At 34.6% G+C, this 26,409-nt stretch overlaps 1 protein-coding gene across 4 annotated transcripts in view; it reads right to left on the bottom strand.

Annotated features, from left to right (window-relative positions):
* Positions 1–26,409, bottom strand: part of ATRNL1 (attractin like 1) — a 428,637-nt gene that overhangs the window by 214,098 nt on the left and 188,130 nt on the right. For all 4 annotated transcript variants that reach the window (XM_063163139.1, XM_063163138.1, XM_063163141.1 and 1 more), the window contains exon 25: positions 3,451–3,512. In XM_063163139.1, coding sequence (XP_063019209.1) covers positions 3,451–3,512 — 62 coding nt within the window. The remainder of the gene's footprint in view (positions 1–3,450; positions 3,513–26,409) is intronic.

The raw sequence follows: 26,409 nt of genomic DNA on the forward strand, positions 1-26,409 counted from the left end.
CAGGGTGGTGGATTCAAGCACTGCAGCTCCCAGGAGTTCTGACACTGCTGAAATGCAGCTCCCCCCTCCCACTGCAGGCAGCACACAGCCCTACATGTGGACTTAATAAATCTGGTTCTTCAGCATCTGCTGCAATTCCTGTTGTAGCTCATGCTCATCTTTACCAAAATACCCATCCTCTCCTTCTGCAATAAGCACTGGGTATATTTTGAATATTGTTTTCTCTCACACTGCTCACAGAAAGATTTAATAGAAGGAATGTGCCTCTGATCCTAAATGACTGTATTTTCTCATGGAATTTCTTAAAGCATACACAAAAGAAGGATTTTCAACTTTCAGAGTCCATATTAATATTGCTCTACTTAATAAAACCTGGAGATTCTGTAATTTATGACACTATGGAGATATGTTAGAAAAGTGACTAAAATATTCTATTCAGTCAATCAGCTTCACCCAAAGTACCAGAGGCAAGAGAAGTAATAGTTCTGGGAGCTCAGAGAACATGCCTGATGAGTTAATAGCTGGTACAATGCATTTGGAAAAGGCTTTAAAAACATAGTTCTGGCACTTGCTTATCATTTCCTATTACGATTATATTAACAGCTAACCTTTGTCATCTGCACCAATTTCATGCTTGCCTGGTTTTTGATTATGAGATTTAACCACATTTCTTACCAGAACTTATGCTTCAAATTCTTAATACAAATAATTATCTGGGAATTGCTTGAGTATTGTTATAAATTCACAGCTATAATTTTATTTAAAGCAGGTATAAAAATCAAGTGTTTCTTAGCTCTCCAATTAGGATTAACTCAAATCAAAGATAATAAAAACCAAAAAATTATTGAACAATCAATATTCATGGATGTTAGATGTGATCTAAAGAAGTAATGTTTTCGTAAAATAAAGCTACTTATGAAATGTCTGAAATGTCCTAGCACCTATTTAGCTAAATCCACATATTCATGTAAGACTTATAAACAGTGCAAATTTCTATATCCCTTAGAGTTTCAAATAAAGCGCCATACTTTAGGATATTGTGGGTTTTAGTGGTCCAGGTAAAACAGAAATATACTTTCTTTAACTGTACATACTGCATTTCTTAGTGCAAGAAAGATCATTCACATTCACTGCCTGTGAAATTTTCCAGTGAGATCTGTACTTCTTCAAAGAAGGTGGAAAGAAAAGAAGTCATAGATTTCTCAATTTGTATGATGGCTAAAAGTCTTCAAGGCACTCAGCACAGCAACACAGATGCCACACTCTCTATAAGACAGTTTGGAATCTGTTACTACTCATATTGCATTTTTATTCTTAGAGAAAAGGTCACTGAAGCAGTAGCTGAAACAAAACATTCCAGCAGAAAAAGAATATAATTAAATAGAGTGGAGGTTTTTAACACTGTGTATCACAGTCTGAAGCACTACAGTTTCAAGACTATTCTGCTTATTTTTTTCAATATAACTTCTATTTATCTTTATCTTATCCTAGACTGTTTTTCTTCTAGAACATACAATATCAGTATCTTGGTAGATCAAGCATTAATTTCTTCAAAATCATACATTTTGTGCTTTATTATGTATAGTTTTAAATAAATTCCTTACACGACAATGTTTTTAAAACAGTTCATCTTGATACAACAGGACAGTTCTAAAAACGCCTGTTTTGATGCAGTAAAATGTTCATTTCATCTCTCAGTCTGGAACACAAAAGCTACAAAGGAACAGTTTTAAACTATACTTTTGCCTGGTTGTTGAATAGCAGTTATTGTCCAACGGGTCTATTTGCTGCTCTGGCCAGGCAGGGTGAACAGCATTTTATCACAACCTCCGAAATAGAAATGTAATACTGGATGGGAGAAATACAAAGGCAGGTTTACCAAAGCATGTTGAAGTATGTTTTGTTATCAAGTACATTCAAATTGTCTTTAAACACAATTATTTTCTCTATCAACAATCTTAGTAAACATGGCCTGGGTTATTATTATTGCTACCACCATCATTTGCCACAGTCACAATACACCTAATTCCCATTCAGCAAACAAAACCAAACCCCACAAACAAACTCAAACCCACACAAAACAAGAGACAAACAAACCCTTATTAAAATTATTCTTTTAGTCTACAAACTCTTGACATCCTATCTGTGCATTTACCCAGAACAAACTGGATGAGACAGACCATCACACTTGGAGAGATAATTCCATGTACCCACGGAGATGGCTGCACCACCAGAGAGCCTTCAGTTCACCTTTCCTAAGGCTGCACCAGGGCACAGAGCACTGACAAACTGCTCCTAGTTTACCCCTGCTATTTGTGACAGGATCCCTCTGGTCTGTTGTACTTGACAGACTTTGATTTCTTCTATATGAGTTTGTAAACTAAACATTTGCATAATCATCATAAGTTATAGAACTTACTGTCTCCCCAGGAGAAAAAGAGAATAAAACCGCAAAACACACACACACAAAAAAACCAAACACCCAAAACACCACTAGGCTGACCTTTAGGCAATCAGCATTTGATTGCTCTGTTTGTGGTGAAAGAGGAGAATTGGGATATTTTATATCACCTACTAAACTCCTCCCCATTAGCCAATGCCCTGGGTATAGAAAACTTCAGGCTCTGTTCATTTCTGTGCCCTTTTTGGCAACAGCAATAAACAGGATTTGGACCATTCACAGTATTTAAGAGTCTGATTCTTTAGGTACTGTTCCTCAGAACAAAGTGATTGAAGTCAACAGAGAAGCCATACTGTGAACTTGTGAAATAAAGTTTTGGCCTAAAAATACAGAAAGTCTGATGAACAGACCTGTCTGTCACTGTTCACATTTTGTGTAGACTTCATGGTTATTGGGAAATATCTCCACAGCAAGATTTCAAAGCACTGTAACTAATCTGTGTATATTCAAGTTTGTGACATTTTATAAGATAGCTGAATGTTTAAGAAGCCTTTCAGTGGAGTTTTGTTCACATTCTAGAATAGTTGTTCATTTGCAGTTGAAGTCCATCCTCGCATTGCTGCCACAACCAAATCTCAGGCATCAGCTACTGCCTTTCACAGTCAATCTCTGACACATGAAAGCATTAGTAGTGACATGCTGTGTTTTATTAAAAATAACAAGCTATTGAACAGAGCCATCATTTTAAATAATTCCATAAAAGTGTTTATAGAAAAATCACACATATGAATTAGAGTTTAGCTGGCTTTTCCTATTCATTGTAATATATGCTACAAACCCAGCTAATCTTCATGAGGCGCGAGGACTGTGCCACTGAATATGAAATACACAATTATATAATGCAAGATTCCAGCAGCTGCCCCTCCACTGGTGCAAAGTTTGAAGGCCTCATTTCAGGCATTTCTCAAGATTCAGAAACTGGTTAAGATACTGGTTTGATGGTAAAGTGTCATCAGGATTTCAGTCAGAAGACAAAAAAAGCAATTTACCTGAAGAAGGTGACAAAGAACTGCACCAGATCCATGATAGTATTGTGCTGTGAGAAGGCAATCTGCAAATAAAACAGAAGTAAATTACAACATTTCCAGACTCAACAGCTCTTTTTAGGCGAGGGCTTTATGGCTCCATGGATGATTACTTTCAAGTGTAATTTCAGTCTAGTCTGCACACACCTGCATTTATGATAAATTGAGATGAGCAACTAATTCCCATATCCTCGCTGGTATCAAAGCACAAACAATGGAATATAATACTTTTACTGAAGTAAACTTAATAGAAATATCCACTTACTAGGAAGAATAAAAATAATATAAAAAATATTAAGAAATCATATTGTTATAAATTGTCTTGTTTATAGTCAACTGTTTTAACCAACACCATCTTCCATTTTAATAAAAACACTGAAATGAGGTTTTAGAGAAGACAAACAACACAGAGCTTAAAATTAATTTATTTAAAATATTTTAATTGTATAATATTAAAATTAATGTATATGTTAATTTAATTTTTATAAAGGATAAATCCAGTGCATAATAAAACAGTTTCAAAGCAAATTACTTTAAAGACAAAGTAATAAATATTCTTTTGGGCTACATTTTTATAGCCTCACCAGAACATGCATTAGTTCAGCTCCTTGCTGTAATTTTTGTGAATATTTAAGAATTATCTCTAAGACAGCATAGAGACATTCACACTTGCATGAAATACAGGCTATAATTATTTTTGTAAGTAATTTTTGCTAATGTTAAGAACATTATTTAATATTTATGTTATATCTACAAATATCCACAAGTCCCTGTCTTGCTCAGTTTTTCAGTGTATAATTATCAAACTAAAGATACAGAGAATCTGCTACTTTGAATTGTACAAAGTGTTTATCTAATTATATTTACACTCTTTTCAAATAATTGTTGGGTTTAGAAATCCTGGTGCATTTAAGATCTGATCTTGACTAGTAATTACACCAAATGACTCTGAATCCCTTTCATAGCTTACTTGTGAACTTTTGAAATGATAATTCATGATACTGAAGAATTTCATTTTTTCAAATTTGTTTTATTTTATTTTATTTTTATTTTAGACCAAAGCTATAATACAAATTTTGGTAATAATAGTGTTACTGTGCCTTGTGCCAGCCAAACCCAGCTAAACATAGATCAATTACCTAAAAGATAACATCTGAGAAAACACTTCTTTGGCCCAGTATAAAGTGCATTCCAAGCATAAACAATTGTTTAAGCACACTTTGAACAAAAATGAATGCTTTACAAATTAATTTTTTATATTTTAAATGCTGTCTGGATTTACTTCAAATTCTGTTTAGTACTCAAATTCACTCCTGGTGTTTCCATTATGTTTTTTACAAGTACCATACTTTAGGTGATGAACTAGCAGAAGGAGAAAAAAACATGCCAGTTTTGACAGAGTTCACCTTTTGTGACCTGAAATTCTCTTTGTTGAAGGAGCATTTTACGTTACTACAATTATTTTCATTTGAGGTGCCAGAATTCCTTAACGGCCCCCTGTGAGTCTGGAAACAACTCCAGTCTGCAATCAAACCCAGCAATCTGATCACAATTGTACCAGGAAAGTTTCACCTCAGATTTTTTAAAAAAGCAAGCAAAAAAACTTTTTAAACAATACTGGCCAAATTGGAAGACAAGGCATTGTGACTGCTGGCAAATCCTTTATAGCAATTAAGGATTAAAAAGTCAGATAAGCAGCAGGATATGCCAGAGAGCACCAACTCAAGGATGCACTGCAATCAACATTTCAGGTACTTCTTAAGTTTTCATATTTTGGTTACACACATGATATAGGAAATACACTTTACACTGAATAATGATGGATGGAATAGGTCTGTTGAAAGAGGAACAATTTCTGAACAAAGATTTTTCCAGCCTTCAGAAGTTAATGCCTGCAGGAACAGATTCATTTTTTCCCATTGCTCCAGTTCATCTTTACCTTGACTATCATATCTAGCAGCAATAGAGTCCTACAGAACAATAGGTCAAGATCTGTTCCACGACAAAAATGAGACAACCTTGAAAAGTCTAACTCAGGGAGAACTTTCATATGGAAATAGCTAGCCTGCCCTTAGAACTTTGTGTTTTAGTTTAAAGATATAGGTGTCAAAAAGCCATCCCCACAATTCTAACACTACCAATTGTGCAAAAGGAAAAGGAAACCTAGGCACTAAATCCAAATTGCACATTTGCAGAAAACAGGAACCTAACCCATGAAATGTTCCATACATTCAAAAAAGTACATAAAAAGCAATTATAATCTGTGCTCCATTTCATGACATTACCCACTAAAGCAAACTCCTATCTGCTCAGGCTCTCAAACCATGAACAAATATTTCCGTTAATACATTTTCTCCATCTTCCACTGTTAACAAATTAAAAATGAACAAATAAGAGAAACTAAAATAAATACATGGCAAAACTCTGATAGAAGATCTAATTATTAAACCTTGAAACGTAATGCAATAAGGTCAGACATAACCCAAACTAAACTGCCTGCACTGTGTTGATTATGCAGACTTAAACCCTGCAGAATTATTACTTCCTTCAGTATCATGAAAACCATAATTTAATTTCTTCTTGGATAAAACTATTATACCCTCCCACACTGGTGCTAGGTATGTACTGAAGCAGAAGAAATGGATACCAACTGAACATAAAGGCTGACATTTTGGTGTCCAACATCTTTCATACTGTTTTGACTGACAATTTCTTACTGAGACAACTTCAGACAAAAAAATATAAAAGTCAGCTGAGGAAAATTGTTTAGATCACTACATTTTTGTGTATACACAAAAATGGGTTTTTTGTGTATACACAAAAAGGGGTTTTTTGTGTATACACAAAAATTTTTTTTCAAAGGAAAATGTAGAAGACCAAACACTGTGACAATATGGAATGAGGGTGCTAGAAAATTTAAACACATAAACTCTACATTTACATTTCATTGCACAAAGTGAAGTTTAGCTACCTACTCTGTAGAAACATGAGCGCAGAGACCCAAGTATAAACTGTTTTAAAGACATTATAATGTCTTTAAAGCATTACACAATAATTTTGGGGTGGGGAATGGTACCTATGGATATCTTCAAACTCAGTGAATACATGACTACTGAATAACCAGCAGTTACAAATTAAAGGATACTCTGATTTCTTCATTTAAATATAAATAAAATCCTAAGTACAATTATATTCTGAGATATCTTTAGAAAGAGCAAAAATGGTTCTGACTCTTCCGTCCCATTGGACTTCAACCATGAAGAGTGGCCTGCAAAAGTGACAGATGGATGGCAGGAAATTGTCCATTTCCTAATAGAAATATTTAACAGGCAAAACACAAAATATCTTTTCCCTTGGAAAACAGAAATTCCAAGAGAACATATTACATCTAAATAATAATGTGTAAATAAGAGAAACATTAAACTCTTGCTGGCTAAAAAAGCCACACATTTATTCCATATACCGGCCTTCCTAGAACGCAATAAATTTTGAAATTTATCTGAATTTTCCCATGTGGAGTATATCTGATCTGGTCCCATGTGTGAACCTCATCTAAATTAGTCAGCTAGCTTACAACCATCAGCAGAGATAGGAAGGCACTTCATAGGTGAGTGACTCTAAAATAGATGTGGAACTCTCATAAATTGGAAGGAATTGCCCTATGGAGCTGCCATTTCTCTCCACTAACAACACTGGGATTCTGTGATTAGTTTAGGTTATAGACCTAATGTCAAACTTAGAATATAAATAATATTAGGTGAGATAAATTTCTCCCATGGTTTGTAAGTACTCACTGGGTATTTCTGTAAAACAGTGTGATGAGAAAACAGGCAAAAGCAATATTTATTGTTGGGATTAAAAGATCTGAGAAGCAATATGAAGCTAAGTGGCTGTTGCAGAATCCTCCTTCCTTCTGCTGTGTTAATGCCTGTAAAGAATTCAGTCTGATGTTGACAAACAGTCCTCCCAGATGATAAGATTTAGTGATAATGAAACTTTCATACTGATAACATAAACAGAAAATGAAAGATAACAAAGAAATTCAGACTTCACATCAAGATTTGATAAACAGCTTCCTCAGATTATCTCTGCGTGCTGCAGCCCTGTCTCTTATGCTGGCACACATTACATTATCAAAATATACACCCCTTCATTTCTCAAAAAATGTAATAATTACAGGATATTATTCCACTATTTGGAGTCATAAGAGGCTGAAAGACAATCTAGTTTTGTATTCAAGTAAGATGAAAGACACTCCTAAATAAGGTTATAACAGCTGAACTTTTTTTCCTACCTAATAGGCACTTCATCTATTAAATTCAATATGCATATTCCACTTCTTTATTCAATTCTGTGCTTGTGTACACGTATTAAGAAACATATATCACACAGAAAAACCCAACATTAATAAACTCCAGGAAGTGAAGGAGAGAATGTTGGGGAGGGAACTGTTATTTAACTTACAGTTTTACTCAGCATGCAAAGCATTTTCATAATGATTCATATGGACATTATTAAGAAATTGAAATATTGAATATTGAAGTCAATGAAAGAATGGAAGAAAATTAAGAGACATAGACAAGAGACAAATTACATGTTTCAAAGTTAAATTTTAAAAAAGATTGAAAGTAATTGGCACAAAGACCTATAGTACTGGAAAGTTATTTTAGACATAAATCTTTGCAGGATTGAGTTATCCTACAAACTGTGTGAAACAGCAGATTTCTAGACAACATCTTTCAAAACTCTGATTTTTAAAAGCCTGCCTAGATTAAATGGACAGGAAGAAAAATTAGAAACAGAAGTGAAGGGAATGAGGTGAGAGAATTTGTCAGGCAGAGCTGAATGATTAAATTCTACTACAAAGAGAAGCATTGCATGACAATATGGTTTTGTTTGTCAAGCTACATTAAGGAAAAGCCATTTTTGTCACTTGCTAGAATTGAATTTTCCTTTCAACCTCAGGTTTCAGCCTTCTTGGTATGCCTTCTTCTGACATCTTATTATGCCTTGATAAATTAAGGAGTTTCCCATTAGGAAAGCTGCACCTGTTACGGAATGTGCTCTGATCATCCCAGAGTCACAGGAACATCACAAACTGAGGCTGTTCAACTTCCCACTCAAAGCCAGGCTGCTGCAAGCACCAGGTCAGGCCAGCACTGCCCTTTCCAGGGTAAGTTTTGTAAACCTCCAAGAGAGAACATTCCGTGGCCAGTCCAGAAAATTTGTTTCAACACACCATTGCTAATACAATGAATTTTTTCTAACGTTCAATCTGAAACTCCCAAGGTGCAGATTCCACTTGTCCTTTCATTCTGAAGTTTATCAACAGAAAAATGTCCTACATGCAAGATATTTTTCGCCTTTTCTAAACAAATTAGTAACTTTACACTGAGCTATTTGAATGACTGCAGAACTTAATATGATGTTCATGGCAGTTAACATTCATGTGTATGGGTATATGTAGAAACATATATATCAGAGATGGAAAATGTGCTGCTAAAACAATAAGATTTTTTTTTCAAATTTCTCTAAGTATTTTATTTCTTATATCTACAGTAGAGTTGGTTTTGCTAGACTATCTACCAGTTAACCAACTGGCTGGTCTCCAGCCTAATAAAAATGATAATAAAATTTTTATAAGGCTACAAAACCTGAATTGTTAAAACTTATGCAATGTTTGGTTCATTTTAGAAATCAAATACTTGGTTAGAGAAGGCAAAACATGCCCTGAATTTTGCATAAAGATCATGCCATTCAAAATAATGTATGCAAAACCCATTGTGAGATGACAAGAAAAGGGCAAAGCATTTTCTTAAACATGAAGAGAGTAATTTCCCAAAGTTTATTGTTATAAATGTAGAGCATGCTATAAAGCTGTTGGAGCTGTGAAATAAAAAATTTTGTATTTGCAATGGCACTTTTCTTGATTACTGTGGATTAGCATATTTATGAGGTTACTCAGCCTCAGGTTTAAACCCACAAATCAAAGGTTTATATCGGCATGGGTAATGGATTACACAGGAGTCTCTGGCCTACGATATCCCAGAGGTATCTGTCTTTCAGAAGATTTATGTATATAATACCACTTTGTAGAAATTACACCTTCTGATCTTTTGCGTGGTGCTTGGTGATTCCCCTCTCTAATGTCTAAAACAACCAAAAAAGCAGCAGTCTCAGTCAGCAGAGGAATTCATTGATGTATTTTCTTGTTCTCCTCCTCACCTTTTGATAAGGCCATGAAAGACAGAGGCTCTAATTCCTTGATGTGCATAGCACTGCTACAATGAGAGTAGAAGTCACTGTGAGCATATTTAATGCAATTACTTCTGAAAAGAGGAAGGAATCTGCATTCCAACAGTTACCCACAGCACTAACACCTGAGTTTTGTTCATCCTATGAACAGCTCTGTGATAGAACACAGATAAAATTTTTTAAAGTCTCCATTTTTCTCCACAGGTGAGTGCTGATTACATTACTATCAGTGGTAAATACCTACTGACTTCCTTTTTGCTTCAGAGAAACAGAATTTCAGTGCAGAACACTAAGACAAGAAATGGAAATGCTTAGTCCAGCCTCTCATGAAAGACTAGCCAAAAGAGAAGTCAGGTAAGAATTTTCAAGACTGTGTGTACCCAAGCGAATCTTTTTGATCATCATTGAGAAATGATGACAATGGAAGACACCAAAATCTCATTGAACTCTACAGAGAAAGTGGTCTTCAGCTCTATTATTACTTCAATCTTTTACTGAAGATCCACATCTCATAGAAAAGAAAATCAAAGTATGCAAAGAAGGGCAAGGGAGTGGCATTTACATGTGCATGAGAACAGAGAGGACACATAATAACCGATATAATTTAGAAGAGCCAACATAAAAAAGTATGAGGAAAAAAACTCAAGACAGATTAAGCTCTCTGTATTGAAAGTTTATTCCATGGAGGAGAAGTGTGGGGGTTTGGATGTAAGGCATGATGTTTACTTATCTCTACAAGGGGCAAGAATATTCTAACAGATTTTCTGCTGAAAGAACAAGAGACCACACTAATGTGAAAATATTAATTCCTTCAAATGAAGGAGAAGTGGTTGGCTAACCTAAGAGTCATGCAGCATACCAAGAAAGAAACTATATAACATATAAGAAAGAAAATTAGTTCTATGTTCCTCCTTGAAGAGGTGATCAAAATGCAGAAATTGAGAACTGAGACTTTTACAAAATATAAATTCTGAGGATTAACAGAATAAATTGTGATTCAATTTTGTTATGTTAATTTTACTCTCATTTAACTTTTATTGATCACTTGAAACTGCTATTATAGTTCAAGCTGTAAGAAATTTCAAAAAAAAAAAAAGCAGATACAACTGTCAGCTTGAGACTTCACTCACCCTCATAGTACATTCTGTAGAGCCAGGATGATGGATCACTGACATATCACTGAGGATATGCTGTCACAGTCAGAAGAGTATTTGTAAGAAAGTGCAGAAAAATGTGTAATGGAAATGGCAGAAACCTTTTTAACAACTTGCAGGAATTAGGTTGGGAAAGGTGGGTGAGTATCTGGGTTTCAGGAGGACTCAGAATGCTGTGAAATCAAAGAGCAGGGCCTGCTCAGCTGAAACTGTTTTCCGAGAAACAAGCCCATGCTGCCTTTTTGGTAATGACATGCTGGACTACACTGATAAAAACTGGCAACAGTCATTCCCAAGAAACTACAGCATTTGTACCAAAAGTTTTGAAACTGAAATGTAGAAATAAGAGCAAAATGTATGAATGTACCACCTAGAACTGTGATCTGGAGGCTGCCTGCAAAGCTCAGAACGAGCTCATGGACAAGCAGTAAGGAACTTCAGTCAGATTTATTTTAATTCATACAGGCCCTATTGTTGAAAAGAAAACAAATATTTAAAGTTGTCAGCACTGAGTGTACTTTTTATTCTCACTTTTTAAAAACTGGATTTTCCAGTATAATTTAAGAAGCTCTAACTGTTTAATCAGGCTTGTGCAAATCCACAATAACAATTTGTCTGTTGAACAGCTTTAACAAAATCAAAATCCAAAGAAAATAAACACTTTCGAAACTAGAGCACTTCATGCCTTCAGAGAGAAAATTTAAAATAATTTCAAGAGCCCTACATAAATATGATGCTGACCTGCACTCTGTCAAGACATGGGTTGTGCTTTTTCCTTTCTCATGTTGAATACTTCATACCAGCTTAGGGCAGAAATGTTAAGATCTGCTTTTGGGGGTGATTGTTCAACTATCAGGATTTCTTTTTTCATTTGAGTGGGAAGAGAGAGGGTATCTGCATAGATGAATGTGATCTCAAAATAGTGAATATCATCTTCTGGAAAAACAAGTATATGAGTCAGGGCTAAGATCCTACGTGCAAAAAACTCACACTCAGAAAGATAAACTCAGTTTCTGTTACACAGACCTTTACTTTGGAATTCTGAAATGCCTCATTTGCTGTTCTGAATCTATATGGCAGGGGAGTAAGGCAATAAAAAAGAAATTGATTTAGAAGAGTAAGTCTAGTAAAGATCAGGTATCTCCCAGCCTTCCTCTATGCCTCAGAAAAATTATTCCTTTTTTTAACTAAGGAAACATTTCCAAGTGCAATCTGGCAAATTTGAGGAAATCCTCTAACAAAAACTTTGTTTCCTAAAAAATAAAAGCTATAGAGCGGAGCTCTGTAAGTCCTGCATGGACAGCTGTGGGCTAAAAGATTGATTTTAATAACAGTGCCCAAATGATTGTTTAATAGGAAAAGAAGAGAGATGATGCCAATATATATCAGCTGAGGGAAAGACACATAAAATAAGTGCCCATGTTATCAGACATCACCAAAGGAAACAGAAGAAATTACTTATAAAAGCATCAATTATTCACAATAATTTTAGACAAAATTTCAAACAAAATATGGGGTGTTCTGCAGAGAGCTAGAAAATTTGAGGTCTCTATTTTCTCCCATAGCTACCAGTTTTCAAAAATTGGCTGAGCTGGCCCAAAAAACCACAAAATCGTTTTGATAAGCCTTTAAAGGAAGAATTACTTTCCTGAAATTTGAAAAAAAGTAAAAAGGTTCTGCTTAAAAACAAAGCAAAAAAGTGAACACTTGGTTTAACCCTGAAATATTGTTTCTGCAAAGTTTTAGAAACTAAAACAATTTTTCTCCAAAAAATTTTCCACAAAATCATCATATTTGACCAACTCCAATTATTTCACTCTATAAGCCTGACCAGGCTTTTTTAGGAGAGCTATGTGCAGGGCACAGAGGAACAAATATTTTAAAAGACAATTCAGACTATCTGGCTCCAAGTGCAGGAAGGTGTTGAAAAAGTGAAGTTAAGAAATTAAAATCATACTCTTTACTCCCTGCAGGGTGAACTTCTCACATAAAGATTTTAAAGGTATCTATCTTGCCAACAGTCATTTGTAAGAAATATCCTCAGAGTATTCCAGGAAAGATTTTCAGTACGTTTTCTGGGACAAAAATACAGCAGAAAGATGTCTTCAACTAAATGCAATGACTACAGTCAAAAAGAAGGGGGTTTTTTTCTCCTAAATGATTACAGAAATTCCCCAGACCATTCCAACACCCCTTTTTCAAATGAGAATACAGTCATGGGTTTCACAGAAACAAGAACATACATATAAAAAAATATAGATTTGTATATTTATAATTTCTGAGAACGAACACTTAATTGGTTTCTAGCTGCAAGTAAGGGGTTTTTGCAATTATTGTATGCATCTGTAGAGGGCTTAATGCTGATTTATGGTGTTTACTGAATCTTGACTTAGCCTGGTGGGAAACAGTACAAGGAAACCACACAACTATATTCAAGGGTTACAAGTGATTTCCACAAATGAGGTATTCTATACTGCAAAACTCTTTCAATATAAATCATTCTCTGTAATCTATTTTTAAAAAACACCAAGCTAAAAGTGGTTTATGTACCAATTGTCTTTTTAAACTTCAACCTAAACCCATTCAAATTGAAAAGCAGGAAACTCCATTTAAACATAAGAAATATTTTTTAGTGCAAGGAGGATCGAAGATTGCAGCAGGCTGCTCAGACAGGTTGGGTATTGATCCTCAGTCCTTGGAGATATTCAAAACCTGACTCAACAAAGCTCTGGACAACTTGCTCTAGCTGACCCTGCTTTGAGGGGTCAGACAATCTCCAGATGGTCCTTTCCAACTCCAGACATTCTGTGATTCCAGAATAAGCATGATTATTTCCCATCTCACGGGTGTTAGTACAAGTTATTAGGCCTCTGTGTCAGTAACAGAATAAAAGACAGAAAAACGATTTCTGAAAGATTTAATTTCCTCTCCATTGTTCCAAGGCTGGCAAGCCTAAAAATGCTTACTTGAAATAACAAATGCTACCTAGTTCAATGTATTGTACCAGAGATTATTATGCTTTTTCTTAATTTTAAAGCACAAAATACATCGTGCAAATGTCTGTTTATATCACAAGGAAAGAAAAACGGTAGCAACTCACAGACACTCAAGTTTGCTACACCAAAAGTTCCTGAGATAATTGCCCTGATTCTGGTAATGATGATAAATACTTTGATGTAACATAAGCTATATATTTACTGCAACACACTATTACAGTAGCACCAGTCTAATGCTTATTGTTGGTGAAGAGGACTTCTCCGTCTTTTCATTATTGGCCTGAAGAACTGCACTGGGAAGTTATCTACTCAATGATTCCATCTTTGGACAATACCATTCATTTCATCTTCCAGAGCTTTAATAAGCCAGAGTTATTACAGTTTTTAAATGATCTTTCAAAAAAAAAAGTTTATTCATTCTTAATCGCTACATTTCCAATCTTGGTCTTTAAAAAACCCAAAATCAATTGTCGAAATCTGCTTAATATCCTTCCAAAATTAACCAGCTGAGAGATTATAAGTGTTCTGAAATTGAAGCTTAATGGATGTATTACCAAAAATTCTGTTTTCCCAACCTTTTCACTAAGAACTATATAAAATACAAACTGGTGTCTGCTATAGTATTTACGTTATTAATTTTTTACTATTTATTACCTTTTTCTTTACTCTGATGAAAAATCTTAATGCCAATATTCAATCAAGTCTCTACCATAAACATTCCTGATGCCTTTTTCCTATGAAATGAAGAAATTCTCCTTATTTTCCTTTACATCTTATCTACTGAAATACTATCCATAGGTTTTAGTGACTTTTCAAGGTCACCGAATATTTGTTGTGCCACAATTTCAAAGCCTGATAGGAATCAAAGATACCAGAACTCCAGGTCAATTTCAGGTCAACCTCTTCTTTATTGAAAGTTGATAGGTTTTGATCTGTTTCATGGACAAAGTCATTAGACCAATATTTCATCTGAACACCTTTTAAAGATGTTGGGTATGAAATGTAAGAATTTCAATGGAAGTGGAAGGCAATTGAAGCTCTCAAATTGAGGGAAAATCTTAATAATTTTCCATAATTTTTTCAACATAATTTAGCATGAATGTGTTTCCTACTTAAAACTCAAACTGCTGACAAATTCCAAGATCAAGTATTTAAAAACAATTAACATGTTTGGGATCCAAACTTTGAACAGATAAGAAAAATACTTGAATAAATTGTAATAAAACTGCACAATACACTCCTTAAAATATTCAAAACCTAATGTGTTTCCCATAGATAATTGATATTCCCAGTTTCAGATTTTTATCCTACTAAATATTATTACATCTAAGTACTTGTAGTTCATCCATGGGCAAAAATTATCTACTAAACACCAGAAAATCTCTCAGAAATCTTTACTGCTGTGGATTGGACTGTCATAAAAAGCTGATTTTCTGAGAGTGGGTCTTGCACATTTTAATCATAATTGGGTATTTGCTTTGAGGAGCAAAGCCTGAGTTCAAAGATGAGGCTGCAGTCTGTAAGCAGATCAACAATTACAAACTGAGACTGGAGTTAAAAATCTCAGTTCTGGAACACTTAAAATTAACTTTTTTAATCTGCACTTTGTATAATCTCCAAAGCACTAGCAGCTCCATCAGACTGGAAGAATGAGAAACTGCATCAATTTGGCCGAGAGCAGAGCTCTCATCCATCTGTTTGGGAGTAAAAGTCTCACTTGATGGGTCAAGAAACACCTTACACCTGAGTACCTATTTCAGATGCAAAATTGCTGGGTTTATATATATTTTTCTATTAGACATCCAAAGGAGAAGCTCACTGTTTTATAAAGAATAAAGATAATAGCTACATAAATGTTACAATATTTAACTTGTTGAAAGAAAAATTGCACCTTTATTTTTTGAAGTCTGTTCCAATGCTGCACTTATGTCATATAACTGAGCTTGGTTTAAAGTATAAGTATCCATAAAAAGGTGATATGATAATATCTTGTGCTAATGGTGCCATTATCAAGCTATAAAATGGTGCCATTATTTTGCCCAACTGTGTGGCTTCATGCCCAAGGCCGTTGTTCCAGCTGGGAAGAACAACTCACAGTAATATGGCATATTATGAAATTTCCCTAAATATGTAAGAGGTTTCATAAATGGAATGCATTTTTGTAAGCCACACTATTATGTAATAAAACAGTCTCCTGATTTATGTCTGAGACTAGGAAATCCTGTCAAACCATCCCTTTCTAGGACTCAAAAAATGAAATATACATTTTGAAAGCTAACTAAAATGGAAAAAAGAAGTTGATATGGACCTCATCCTCAAATACCTGCTATAAAAATTATTTCCCACACATTCTGGAAGCAAGCCAGTTGTCAGAATTTAGGGTGACAAATGATAAACAGGTCAGTGGTCAAAAACCAAAATTCCTTAAAGCTCTCAAGACAGCATTCAATGCATAAAAACCCAGTGATTATAAATACAGCTAAATATGCCATCTGCAACATTTATCCTTCCTCTTGGATCCTGTCTGGTTTATGTACACAAACCATAAGACACCTCTTACTTTAGCATTCTTGAGAGTCACCGAGTCCCAGCTTTGTCTCTCAAGTTCAAGAAAAGATGAGCTGACAGACCTGCAATGGCATCTTTACAAATTCATTATTAACATCTGGCCAGTTACTAGTTTTGTACTTCAAGCATGATCATTATTCTTCACGCTCACAAATTGAAACTGCAAAGGGAAGAATAATTCTTGGCATCATTCTCACATAAGAGGCAAATCTAAATTATGACATCAGTTGCAGATTGACTCAGTAGTAAATTACCAAATCCAATTTACTCAGGACCTTGTAATTTAGTTTCAATCTAATTAAATTTAATTTTAGCTGTGATATATAAATGTTGATTAGTAGACTATTGCATAAGAATACAAAGTATTTAAGTTTCTTAAGTTACTAATATTTAAGCTACAGTAGTTTGGGGGGGGGGGGGGTTTGGCATGCTTTTTATCCCAAAGGCAGAACAGAACAATATTAAGAACCACACAAGCAAGTGTTAATAAAATTAAATCTGCTATCCATGCCAATTAACTCTACAACATAATTTTCTAGAATTGAAAATAATTCTCCCTTTGCAAATAAACTGAGCTAGAAATACACTCCATAATTTATACTGACATGGGCTTATCCTTGTCAAAGATACGGCTACAACTGCTGCTCTTCAGAAGTGATGGATACTTATGTTTGAAATTTAGATTTCTCTATCATGCGATTATCACTGAGAGATCTTACAGAGTTCTCTGATCTTTTTGTTTTTGAGATCTTCCAGCACTGAATGAAAGCACAAAGAAAGGACACTTTAAAGAACCGTGCAAACATACACCAAAATGTCATCTGTTTTATTCCCTACTTTTGCTATGTTGTACTTACTGGTCTTTACTTCAAGTCAGATGAACTGTAAAAACTAAGTGATGAGAAGCTGTAGTTAACACATTTTCACAAATAAAAGAATGATAAAAATCAGGATAAATCTATCAGTAGCAGCCATTTGCTAATTACATAGTTATACTTACGCTAAAGCTACAAAGGTCGATTAAAATAATTCATCTGGCAACCTAGCTAGAATTTCATGCTGCAATATTCACTAAAAAATTAAAAATTGTCATGAAAACAGTCAAACTACATTATAAATTCTGCCCCTGGGCCACCTCCCTTGACCTGCTGGCAGCACCCTGCCTAACTCAGCCCAGGTCACCTTTCCCTTCTCAGAGCACGTTGCTGGCTCATGGCTTTTCCTCCCCAGGTGCAGGATTTTGCAGTTCCCTTTGCTGAACTCCATGAGGTTCCTGTCAGCCTGTTTCTCCAGCCCCTCCAGGTCCTCCTGGATGGCAGCACAGCCCCCTGGCATAGCTCAGCCTCCTCCTGGCTTTGTGTCCCCAAAGAACTTGCTGTCCCATTATCCAGATGAGTCCATTAAACCTCATAGCACTTTTCCACAAATTATTATTTCACTTACAAAGTGTTCCATAGGAACAACCCAAATGGACAGACTTAATTTTACCTTTGGATAAATAGAACTGCTACAATCTACTGCACTGACACTGAGGTAATTCTGACTTGTACAGGGAAATGAATATGGAAATGTATGGAAATAATTATGTAAAGGATTATACTCCTTATATATTTATATATACATATATATATACTTACATATATAAATGAAAAGTAAATGGCATCAGGAAAACGTGCCACATTCAGATTGAGATATCTGTATCTGCCACTCAATTTATTATCTTCCTAAGCCTACCACCAATTTCCTGACATATTTTATTTCTAGTACAATAGAATAGGCAAGAGGAAGGTATTAAATAAAATAGATTTAATATTGTTGAACAAGTTTATTTGAATACTGATGCAGTCCTTGTGAAAAATTAAGTTCAGGCTTTCAGTTAAATCTGTTTTGTAACTACATGAAATCTGGTTCTGGTGAAAGAAGGATTAGCAAACTCCTATTGCAGAAAACTGATGCTACTTTGCAGCCAATTTTTATGGTTGTGTGATGAGGAAAAGCAGTTCTATACTATATAAAATCTATACTTTTAGTGTCATATGAATCTAATTTTTCTGGCAGACATGTCTCATACAAGGTCAGTAGATAAGCACTTTCTCAAAATGTCTTATAAGCTTCCTAAATCCATAGTTTCATTTTTTCTAACTGAACAAACATCAACTATCCTTTTTCTTGAGAGAATAAAAAGAACAATAATTCCATATACCATTTTTTTCTATTAACTGCACTCAACCCTTTATAAAAGATAATGGATCTTCTGCAGCATCAGAAAGTAAAAATAAGGAGTTCACACATAAAGTGATCCATGAGTAATCAATATGCAATATTCAGGTTACTCATCAGAGCCCCCAACCAGAGGAAGAATTTGGTTACATTGAGACATGACTACTAAGTCAATGATATGGGTTTGAAAACAAAATACACAAGAGACAGGAAGAAATTACCCTAAATTAACAGATCTCTAATGCTAAAGCTAGATTTTCTACAAAAACATACAATAATGCTTTTAAAAGCTGAGCTAAAAGGTTTGGATTACACATTTCCCAAGTGAAACAATTTCTACTCAAATTTAAATAGTATGATTTAAACATCCCTTTAAAATTTAAGGGGAAGAAACAGAAAAAAAACCTCCCAGCATTCCAATATTGCTCCAGCAGAAGCCAAAGCAGCAGATGCTGTGGATGCTGTACCTGGCACACCCTGCAGAGCTGCACTGCTAAGGCGTGGGCACCACCCAGAACAGCAGCTGCTGAAAGGCAGTTTGGATTCCTAACAGGGAAAAGAGCTGAGAAAGAGGAAATTTCCTTTTCTTGACTATTTACAGTTTTGATTCAGGACAGGGAAGGCACCACAGTTATTCTTATCAATACTAAAAAGATGCTCGTGTTTAATAGCCTTTGCTTGAAAGGGAAACTCTCTAAAGAAAATGGTTGGAAGTGGGATTTTTGATGGAATGAGAAGAGAAAAATGCTTATTTGATAGCAGGAGAATAATATAAAGTCTACTTTTCTTCTTGAAAAGATTTTAGCATGTAACTTCAGATTAGAAAAATATGTGTAACTACACACAGCAAAATGATGTGTAAACCAGAGCCATTACAAATATTCTGTTTGTACAGACAAGGGATTATTCAAAGGGAAACAAAATAATCAAAAAGAATATTTTTTTACACGAAACATCTACAACTGCTGCCCAGAAGATTAAAGAGACTTCTGTTCTGGAAGGCAAGATGACTGATAAAGACAGAAAATTCCTTTGTTCTTCCTGTTCCTGAATATTGGAATGCTTCACTGAGGGAGTAAATGTGTACATAAATATGGGACCACGTTATTACAGAAACCCAGAATTAGAACATGGAATTTTAAGTGCTTAAGCTTTGCTTTGAAAATTTCCTTGATGGCTACGAGGTGCCAATAGATCACTCTGACTACTGGGCAAGATGGAGCCCAATGGTACAAAGAGCTTACACTTGGAACCTCTGAAACTGAAACAAAAATAAATTACCTCACTAATTAGGTAATTGAGGATTTAAAATTCTAATATACATATTTTAATATACTACACTCAGTTATATAAAAGTAATAGTATCTCTGATTTTGATGTCAAAAAATTTTGGGTCAGGTCAAGGCTTTTCACAAGGTATTTTATATGCATTTCACATCAGCTATCTTTGCAGAAAAAGGATGAAACAGAGAAACAGTTTACACTGTTAGGCAGCAAAGCTGTCAACATACATGAAAACCAAACCAGACAAGGACATAAGAAAAAGAATGTTCTATTTGAAAGTCACATTTGGTAGAAACACAGCACTCTTTTGCTTATCATGAATTTTCCTCACAGCTGCACTTTTACTAATCCCAAAACTGAATTTCGCCAGTATATAAATTTAAGAGTTGAAATTAGACTTCTAAAATATTTTGATTATAAAAATTGCAATCAATAAAATTATAATAATTCTTATCAACTCTCATAAAATTTCTTCTACATGTTTCCATGTCTTTCCTTTTCTTCCATTAGCTTTTTCAGGACAAGAGCAACCCCAGCATAAGACCTGAAGGAGTCTCCACTCTAGTTCTCCTCTTGAAACCTCTTAGCTTTAACCTCAGAGAGCTTTTGTTTCTCTTTTGAGTTCTAGTGTGCAATTCTGAATCTCCTTCAACAACATCCTTATCTTCTCAGAGCACAGTAAAAGCCCAGTGAAGCAAAGATTTTCAAGGCATGATGGAACAGTTCAACACTGCTTTTGTATATCCTGATGGACACAGTTATTTCTGGTCAGAGGTTAATCAAATATTACCCATTACAGCAGCTGGATATTTGCCAGTTAACTCCCTAAAATATCTGCTGCCTTAGAAAAGCACAAGGGCAGTTTTCTTCAGATTAAATACCCATTTTAAAATTTGCTGGAAAACATGTTTGTTTCATGCAAAGACAGTGAAAGTTTACTTACACAGTAAGTAATAGGGGGAGAATAAATAGGGGGTTAATAGGGAGGAAAAAATATAAGAAACTGAGAAAAGTAATTAAAGCTATTTCTTCATTTGCAGCAGCACAACATAGCTTTTCTTCTTTGAGAATAGGCTTCTTTACATCACTTACTAAGTCATGTTTTTATGCTGACTTGTATAAGGTTTTGGCTAATAACTAAAAAATTATTTACATACTGAGATTAAAATGAAGAAAAAAATCAAAAAGGTAGGTCTGTATGTAAATTTTGCAGTGTGGCACTGAATCCCCCAGTATAACCTGCTGTGGATTCAGCACCAGAGGACACACAAACCCAAAGAGAGCTCTCTGAAACTCGTGTGATGATTCTATGAAGCAAATGAGGGTGGCCCCTTTGCACTTCCCAAGTGTATGTCTTCAGGGAAAGCAACTCTGAATTTTCTCCACTGCTTTACAATAGCTGTAAAGAATTTATTCATAACCAGATATGAAATAAAATCGAAGATAAATAATGGCTGATATCACAAAAGTCATTGAGAGTACCCAGATGCCCCAACCTCTTCTGAAAATTAGCACCCAAATATCCAGATGACTTAAAAATAGAACATTTATGCTCTGTAACTTATAGAATTTGGTAAGTGGGGATTTTGTTTTTTGGGTAATTTGTAAAAAAGAAGGGGGCAGGCCATTAGCAATTATCAACAAAAAATGTTGATATTGTTGGAAAAAACAACCTACTGTCATAATTTCTTGATTTAATAACTTTAGGAATTTCCTTTAATCTGTTTGGTAACAAAATGTCATTCATTTTGTGTCTGCCGGTCAACTACATTTTACAGAAACATTAATGTACAAATGTTCACATTAAGTGGTCAAGAAAAAGATTCTCCTTAGCAACATTTTCAGATCAAAGAAATAACTTTGCTACTGAAAGTTCAAAACACGTAGTTATATTTTACCACAAGTGGCATATTGAATATGAAAGTTTATTTTATCTGCATGATTAAACAAAAAAAAGAAGTGACAGTAACCACTGATTAATTTCTAAAATATTTCACAGAACTAAGACTGCAATAATATAATTAGTCAAAGCAAATTCAGAGATCTCTTACCACTTCTGAACACTATTCTTTGATACGTTCTTTCTATTCCTAAAACAAAAGACAAAATCCCCCCACTAACTTTCAGAACAGAAGGTTGCAGCAATTTATCAATTCCCTGAGCAGCAGGGCAAAGTAGTCAATTCAATTAAAGACCATGTACTAGACCAATTGTATTCTCGTTCCTTGTGGAGCAAAGAGCTCTAAGTGTCAACAAACTGGCAGTGAAAGAAGAGTCAATTGGTAAAAGACCAATTTCATTTGTTTTTAAACTGTTCACAGGAAACTTACAAAGCTGAAAATGGACCTGTTCAATCCTCCTTTTCTGAAGCTCATTAACTGCTTTGTAGTAATCATTGCTTCTATGAAACTGTTAAATAGTCAATTCTTGCTCCTTCATAACAATGTCAGAGGTAATTCTAAAAACCCCTCATCCCCACCACTGTTTTCCCTCCACAATCCTTCAGGATGGCTTGTAGGACGCCTACGTGTCATATCACAAAAAGGATGATTTCAATTATTTCATAAGATGTCATCAGTGGATTCACTTTACTTTTGTTGTTAGAAATTGTTCACATCAAAAATGTTCACATCAAAAAGGAAAAAAAAAAAAACAAGGAGTATTGAAAGAGGAAAATAATATCACAGAAAACATAACAAAAGCACATCAAGTACAGCAGATGGGACATATCTGCTTCCCCAAAGGAGAATCAAATCTGTCCAGAGGTGGTTATACAATTCCTTTCCTAAAATGTCTGGTTTCAGAGATTTTAGAAACTGCCTGTGCCACCTTTCCTTTTAGCTTGTCTAAACTATCTCCCACTGATACTCAGTCCTGTTTGTTCTTCCTCCCATTCTCCATCTCCTTCCCCCATCAAACAGCCTGAGCTGCAGTATCAGCCTTTTAAGTCTTCTTAAAAAGTGAACTCACTTCAGGATTGTCTCAAGTTGTTTTTTCTAAACCTCTTTGCAATTTTTACTATCCTCTGAACTCTCAAGTTGAAACCAGGAAGAGCTAAAGGACTCTTTAGAGCAAAAGAGTAGAGCAAAAGGACTGCTTTAAAAATTTTATTTAAAACACTGTTCTTCACTACAACAAATCCTGGTTTATGTCTTTTTATACCTTTTCATTTTGTTCTCTTTGTATCCTGAGTTCCTCCTTGAACACTATTAATACAAGAGGGGTCAGCTTAGCAGTAGAATTTTTAAAGTATAATATTATTTAGTATGATCATTTAAATAACTTGCTTTCACTATGTTATAAGTTTTAACAGCCTTTTTAAACCATAGCATTAGCATTGTGCATAATTAATAACAACTGAATCTTTCCCTTTAGAAACCCTGAAAATGTTATTGCAATGATGTAGCATTTCCCATTAAGGCCTTTCTGTTAAAAAACACAATTAACCTTAGCACACCTAATATCATACTCTTAGCAAATTGTCACTACTGTATCTTCCATAATTATCAGTTTAAAGTAAAAATACTAAAATAAAAAATCCCTTCCATCACATTTTGCTTCATTACACCACACTGACTGGAGTTGAACATAGGTAATGTTTAAATATCATAAAAAGACCCAAAAAAAAGTTTTAAAAAATATGAGCAAGAATTTAAGCATAGGTTATTTCAGAAAAATCACTCACAAAGTACTTTGCACATGGTAAATGCAACGGCAGCAACTCAGTATTTGTGCTAATGGAGACAGCATGTGAGTGGACCTGAACTGAAATTGCTGGTTCAATATCATGATATCATGGAATTTATCCCTGTGAATGATAAACCATGCAAAAACATCCCACAAATGAAACATCAGTTAATGATCTTATAGAGTATTTGCAAACTCGGGAATATAAATTCACATTGGTACTCCTATGACAAAGCATCTACACATTGCAATTAGGCACTCAGATTTCACTGGTTTCCTTAACTGATGAAATTCTATGACACCAGAATATAATTTGAATTTGTCATCTCAACTAAAAGGAGTTTAATATTTCAAGTTTAATTTTTATGAGAATGTATTTTTTATTTTTATTATTATTATTGTTATTATTTAAAAAGAAGTCCTGCCCCCTTTCCATCTGGCTACAACAGTTGTAGAATAAACAGCACTGAAGCAATTTCCTTGAACCACGCCAGCCAAGCATAAAGAAAAATACAAATGGAATGTGAGGCATCTTAATGGAGTAACCAAAATTGTAACAGTAACAATGGTGCTGTGCAATTTAAACTTCTGACTGCAAAAGGATGTTTTGACAGACTAATAACTGTACCCTGCACTGTCATTCTACTGAAAGACTCAAGCAGAAGGTGAAGAGCCATTAGGGTGGCTGGGAGGGGACAGAAAATGAATTTTAAACACAAAGAATAGAGCTTGCTTAGCCAGCTAAAAGGCTGACTAAAAGGACTGCCATGTATAAATACAAAAAAGGGAATATACACCAGGAAGAATGAAGAGCTACTGATGTTACAGACAATAACAAATGTGTCTAAACAAAATGATTACATAAGGAAAAAAAGGAATTGTGAAACTATTTTAAGTTCAAAGCATAAGGAAATCTGGGGTTTTTAAACAGATATATGAGGCCATGAAAACATTTGCTTAAACAGTTTCAGGCTTAACACATCCTGAAAATGGAAAATATTACTGTCAGCTCTGAGCCTATATAGATACTATGTCAAAAAAAAACTTAATTGTTCCATGTGTATTCGCAAGACTTAAAGCCCAGTAGATAAAGATTATAGCCTTTCACTTTTAGTGAATTACTAGTTAGTAAAAAAAAGGAAAATTTATTTTAATTAAAATATTAACAATGGAATCAAATCTTGGATAGAACAATACTTAGTATGCAGGAAAACCAATGACTGAGAAGCTACTGTTTCCTTCCCTTTCATAAATTACTTTAAACACATAATTTTAGACATTGTTCGAGTACAAATAATGCCTACAGAAAATGATTCAAAGCGAAGCCAAAGTAAGACCAAAAAAGACAAAGCACTGTCAAAAGAACAGGATGATTATATCCACGTTCAAGATGTCTTCAAGTATTCCTTATCTATGTGAACTTTAAATAAAATTCAAAGGAAGTGGATGTAAGGAGATGAGTAGCAGTCTTCACAAGGAAACAAAGACCCAAACATATCAGATTAGTGTAATTTTCCCAGCTCCTCAGGATGCCTCTTCTAGTTAGAATGGAGAGGTGAACTGATTACATTGCAAATAATACAGCTGCAATTGATTTTTCTTTTCCACTACTTGCCTTACCACAGATGAATACAGCTAAAAAAGATTTTCAAAATAAATCAAGTTTTGTGTTTAATGCCCACAGAATAGAAATGAAGTATTAATTAAAAAAAAAACAAACCAAGCAACAACAAACAAACAAAGTAATCACTGTACAAAAAAGCATTATCAGCTTATAGTAATGAATACATGTGTGATGTGAATAAAATAGCTTTTTGCCTTTTCTAAAGAGAGGGCAAGAGAAAAGGAAAAGTCTATTCAGGTGCACGTGCATCTTAATCACAAGAGTGAGGATACATCTGTGACTTAGGCATATCTGTTGTTGAATCCTCACCTAAGAGCTGACAAGAGCACTTCAGAATGTCACTGAATGCCTTCATTTTGGCATGGATGCAGTGACACATTCACGCCAGGCTCATGCTCAGCAGTGGAACAATAATGCATCCCCAGTGAGAAAGCCAAAAAGTTCCTTTTAAATCTCTGAATAAACACTTTATGAATCCTTTCTCCACTGACATCTCACCTCCTACATTGCAAAGTCTAACAGTAACAATAAAAATTTGTATGTTTCTACCATTATATTTCAGCTTAAGTGCAGTTTTGCATTCTTTCCCCCCTTTTTACCCTTGCTGCTACTGAATAATACTCATAGAGTGTTTTAAGTTGGAAAACACCTCTAAGATAATTGATGTGAACCATTAAGAGATGTAGTCCATCCTTGCTCTTTCCAATCTCTGGTCTGGACACAAGCACAGTCAAATTTTCAGTCTGGGAATGTATATTTAAGAAATCATGCCATAATAGGGGAAAAAAGGAGACTATCCAGATGTCATTTAAGAATTATTTTTTCTTTATGAAGCCATATATAAATATTTGGCCCAAAATGCCCAACAGCTGAATAAATACTAAAAGAAAATATCTGGCATTTGTATTACACAACTTATTATTTAGAAGAAATACCTCAAATTTATTACTATTTTCATTATTTTTAAAGCCTGGGGGTTGGAGGGACTCTCAAGGAGAATGCAATGAATTGCACTGAATTCCTGGTATGGATCTTAATATCTTCTGCAAACTCATTGAATTCACATTTTACTCCACAGAGAGGTCATTATCTTTGAATGTTTTAAAGACAGGGCAAAGAAAGGATGGTTAAGTTG

Source organism: Melospiza melodia, chromosome 9 (assembly GCF_035770615.1).
Source record: "Melospiza melodia melodia isolate bMelMel2 chromosome 9, bMelMel2.pri, whole genome shotgun sequence".
NCBI lineage: Eukaryota > Metazoa > Chordata > Aves > Passeriformes > Passerellidae > Melospiza > Melospiza melodia.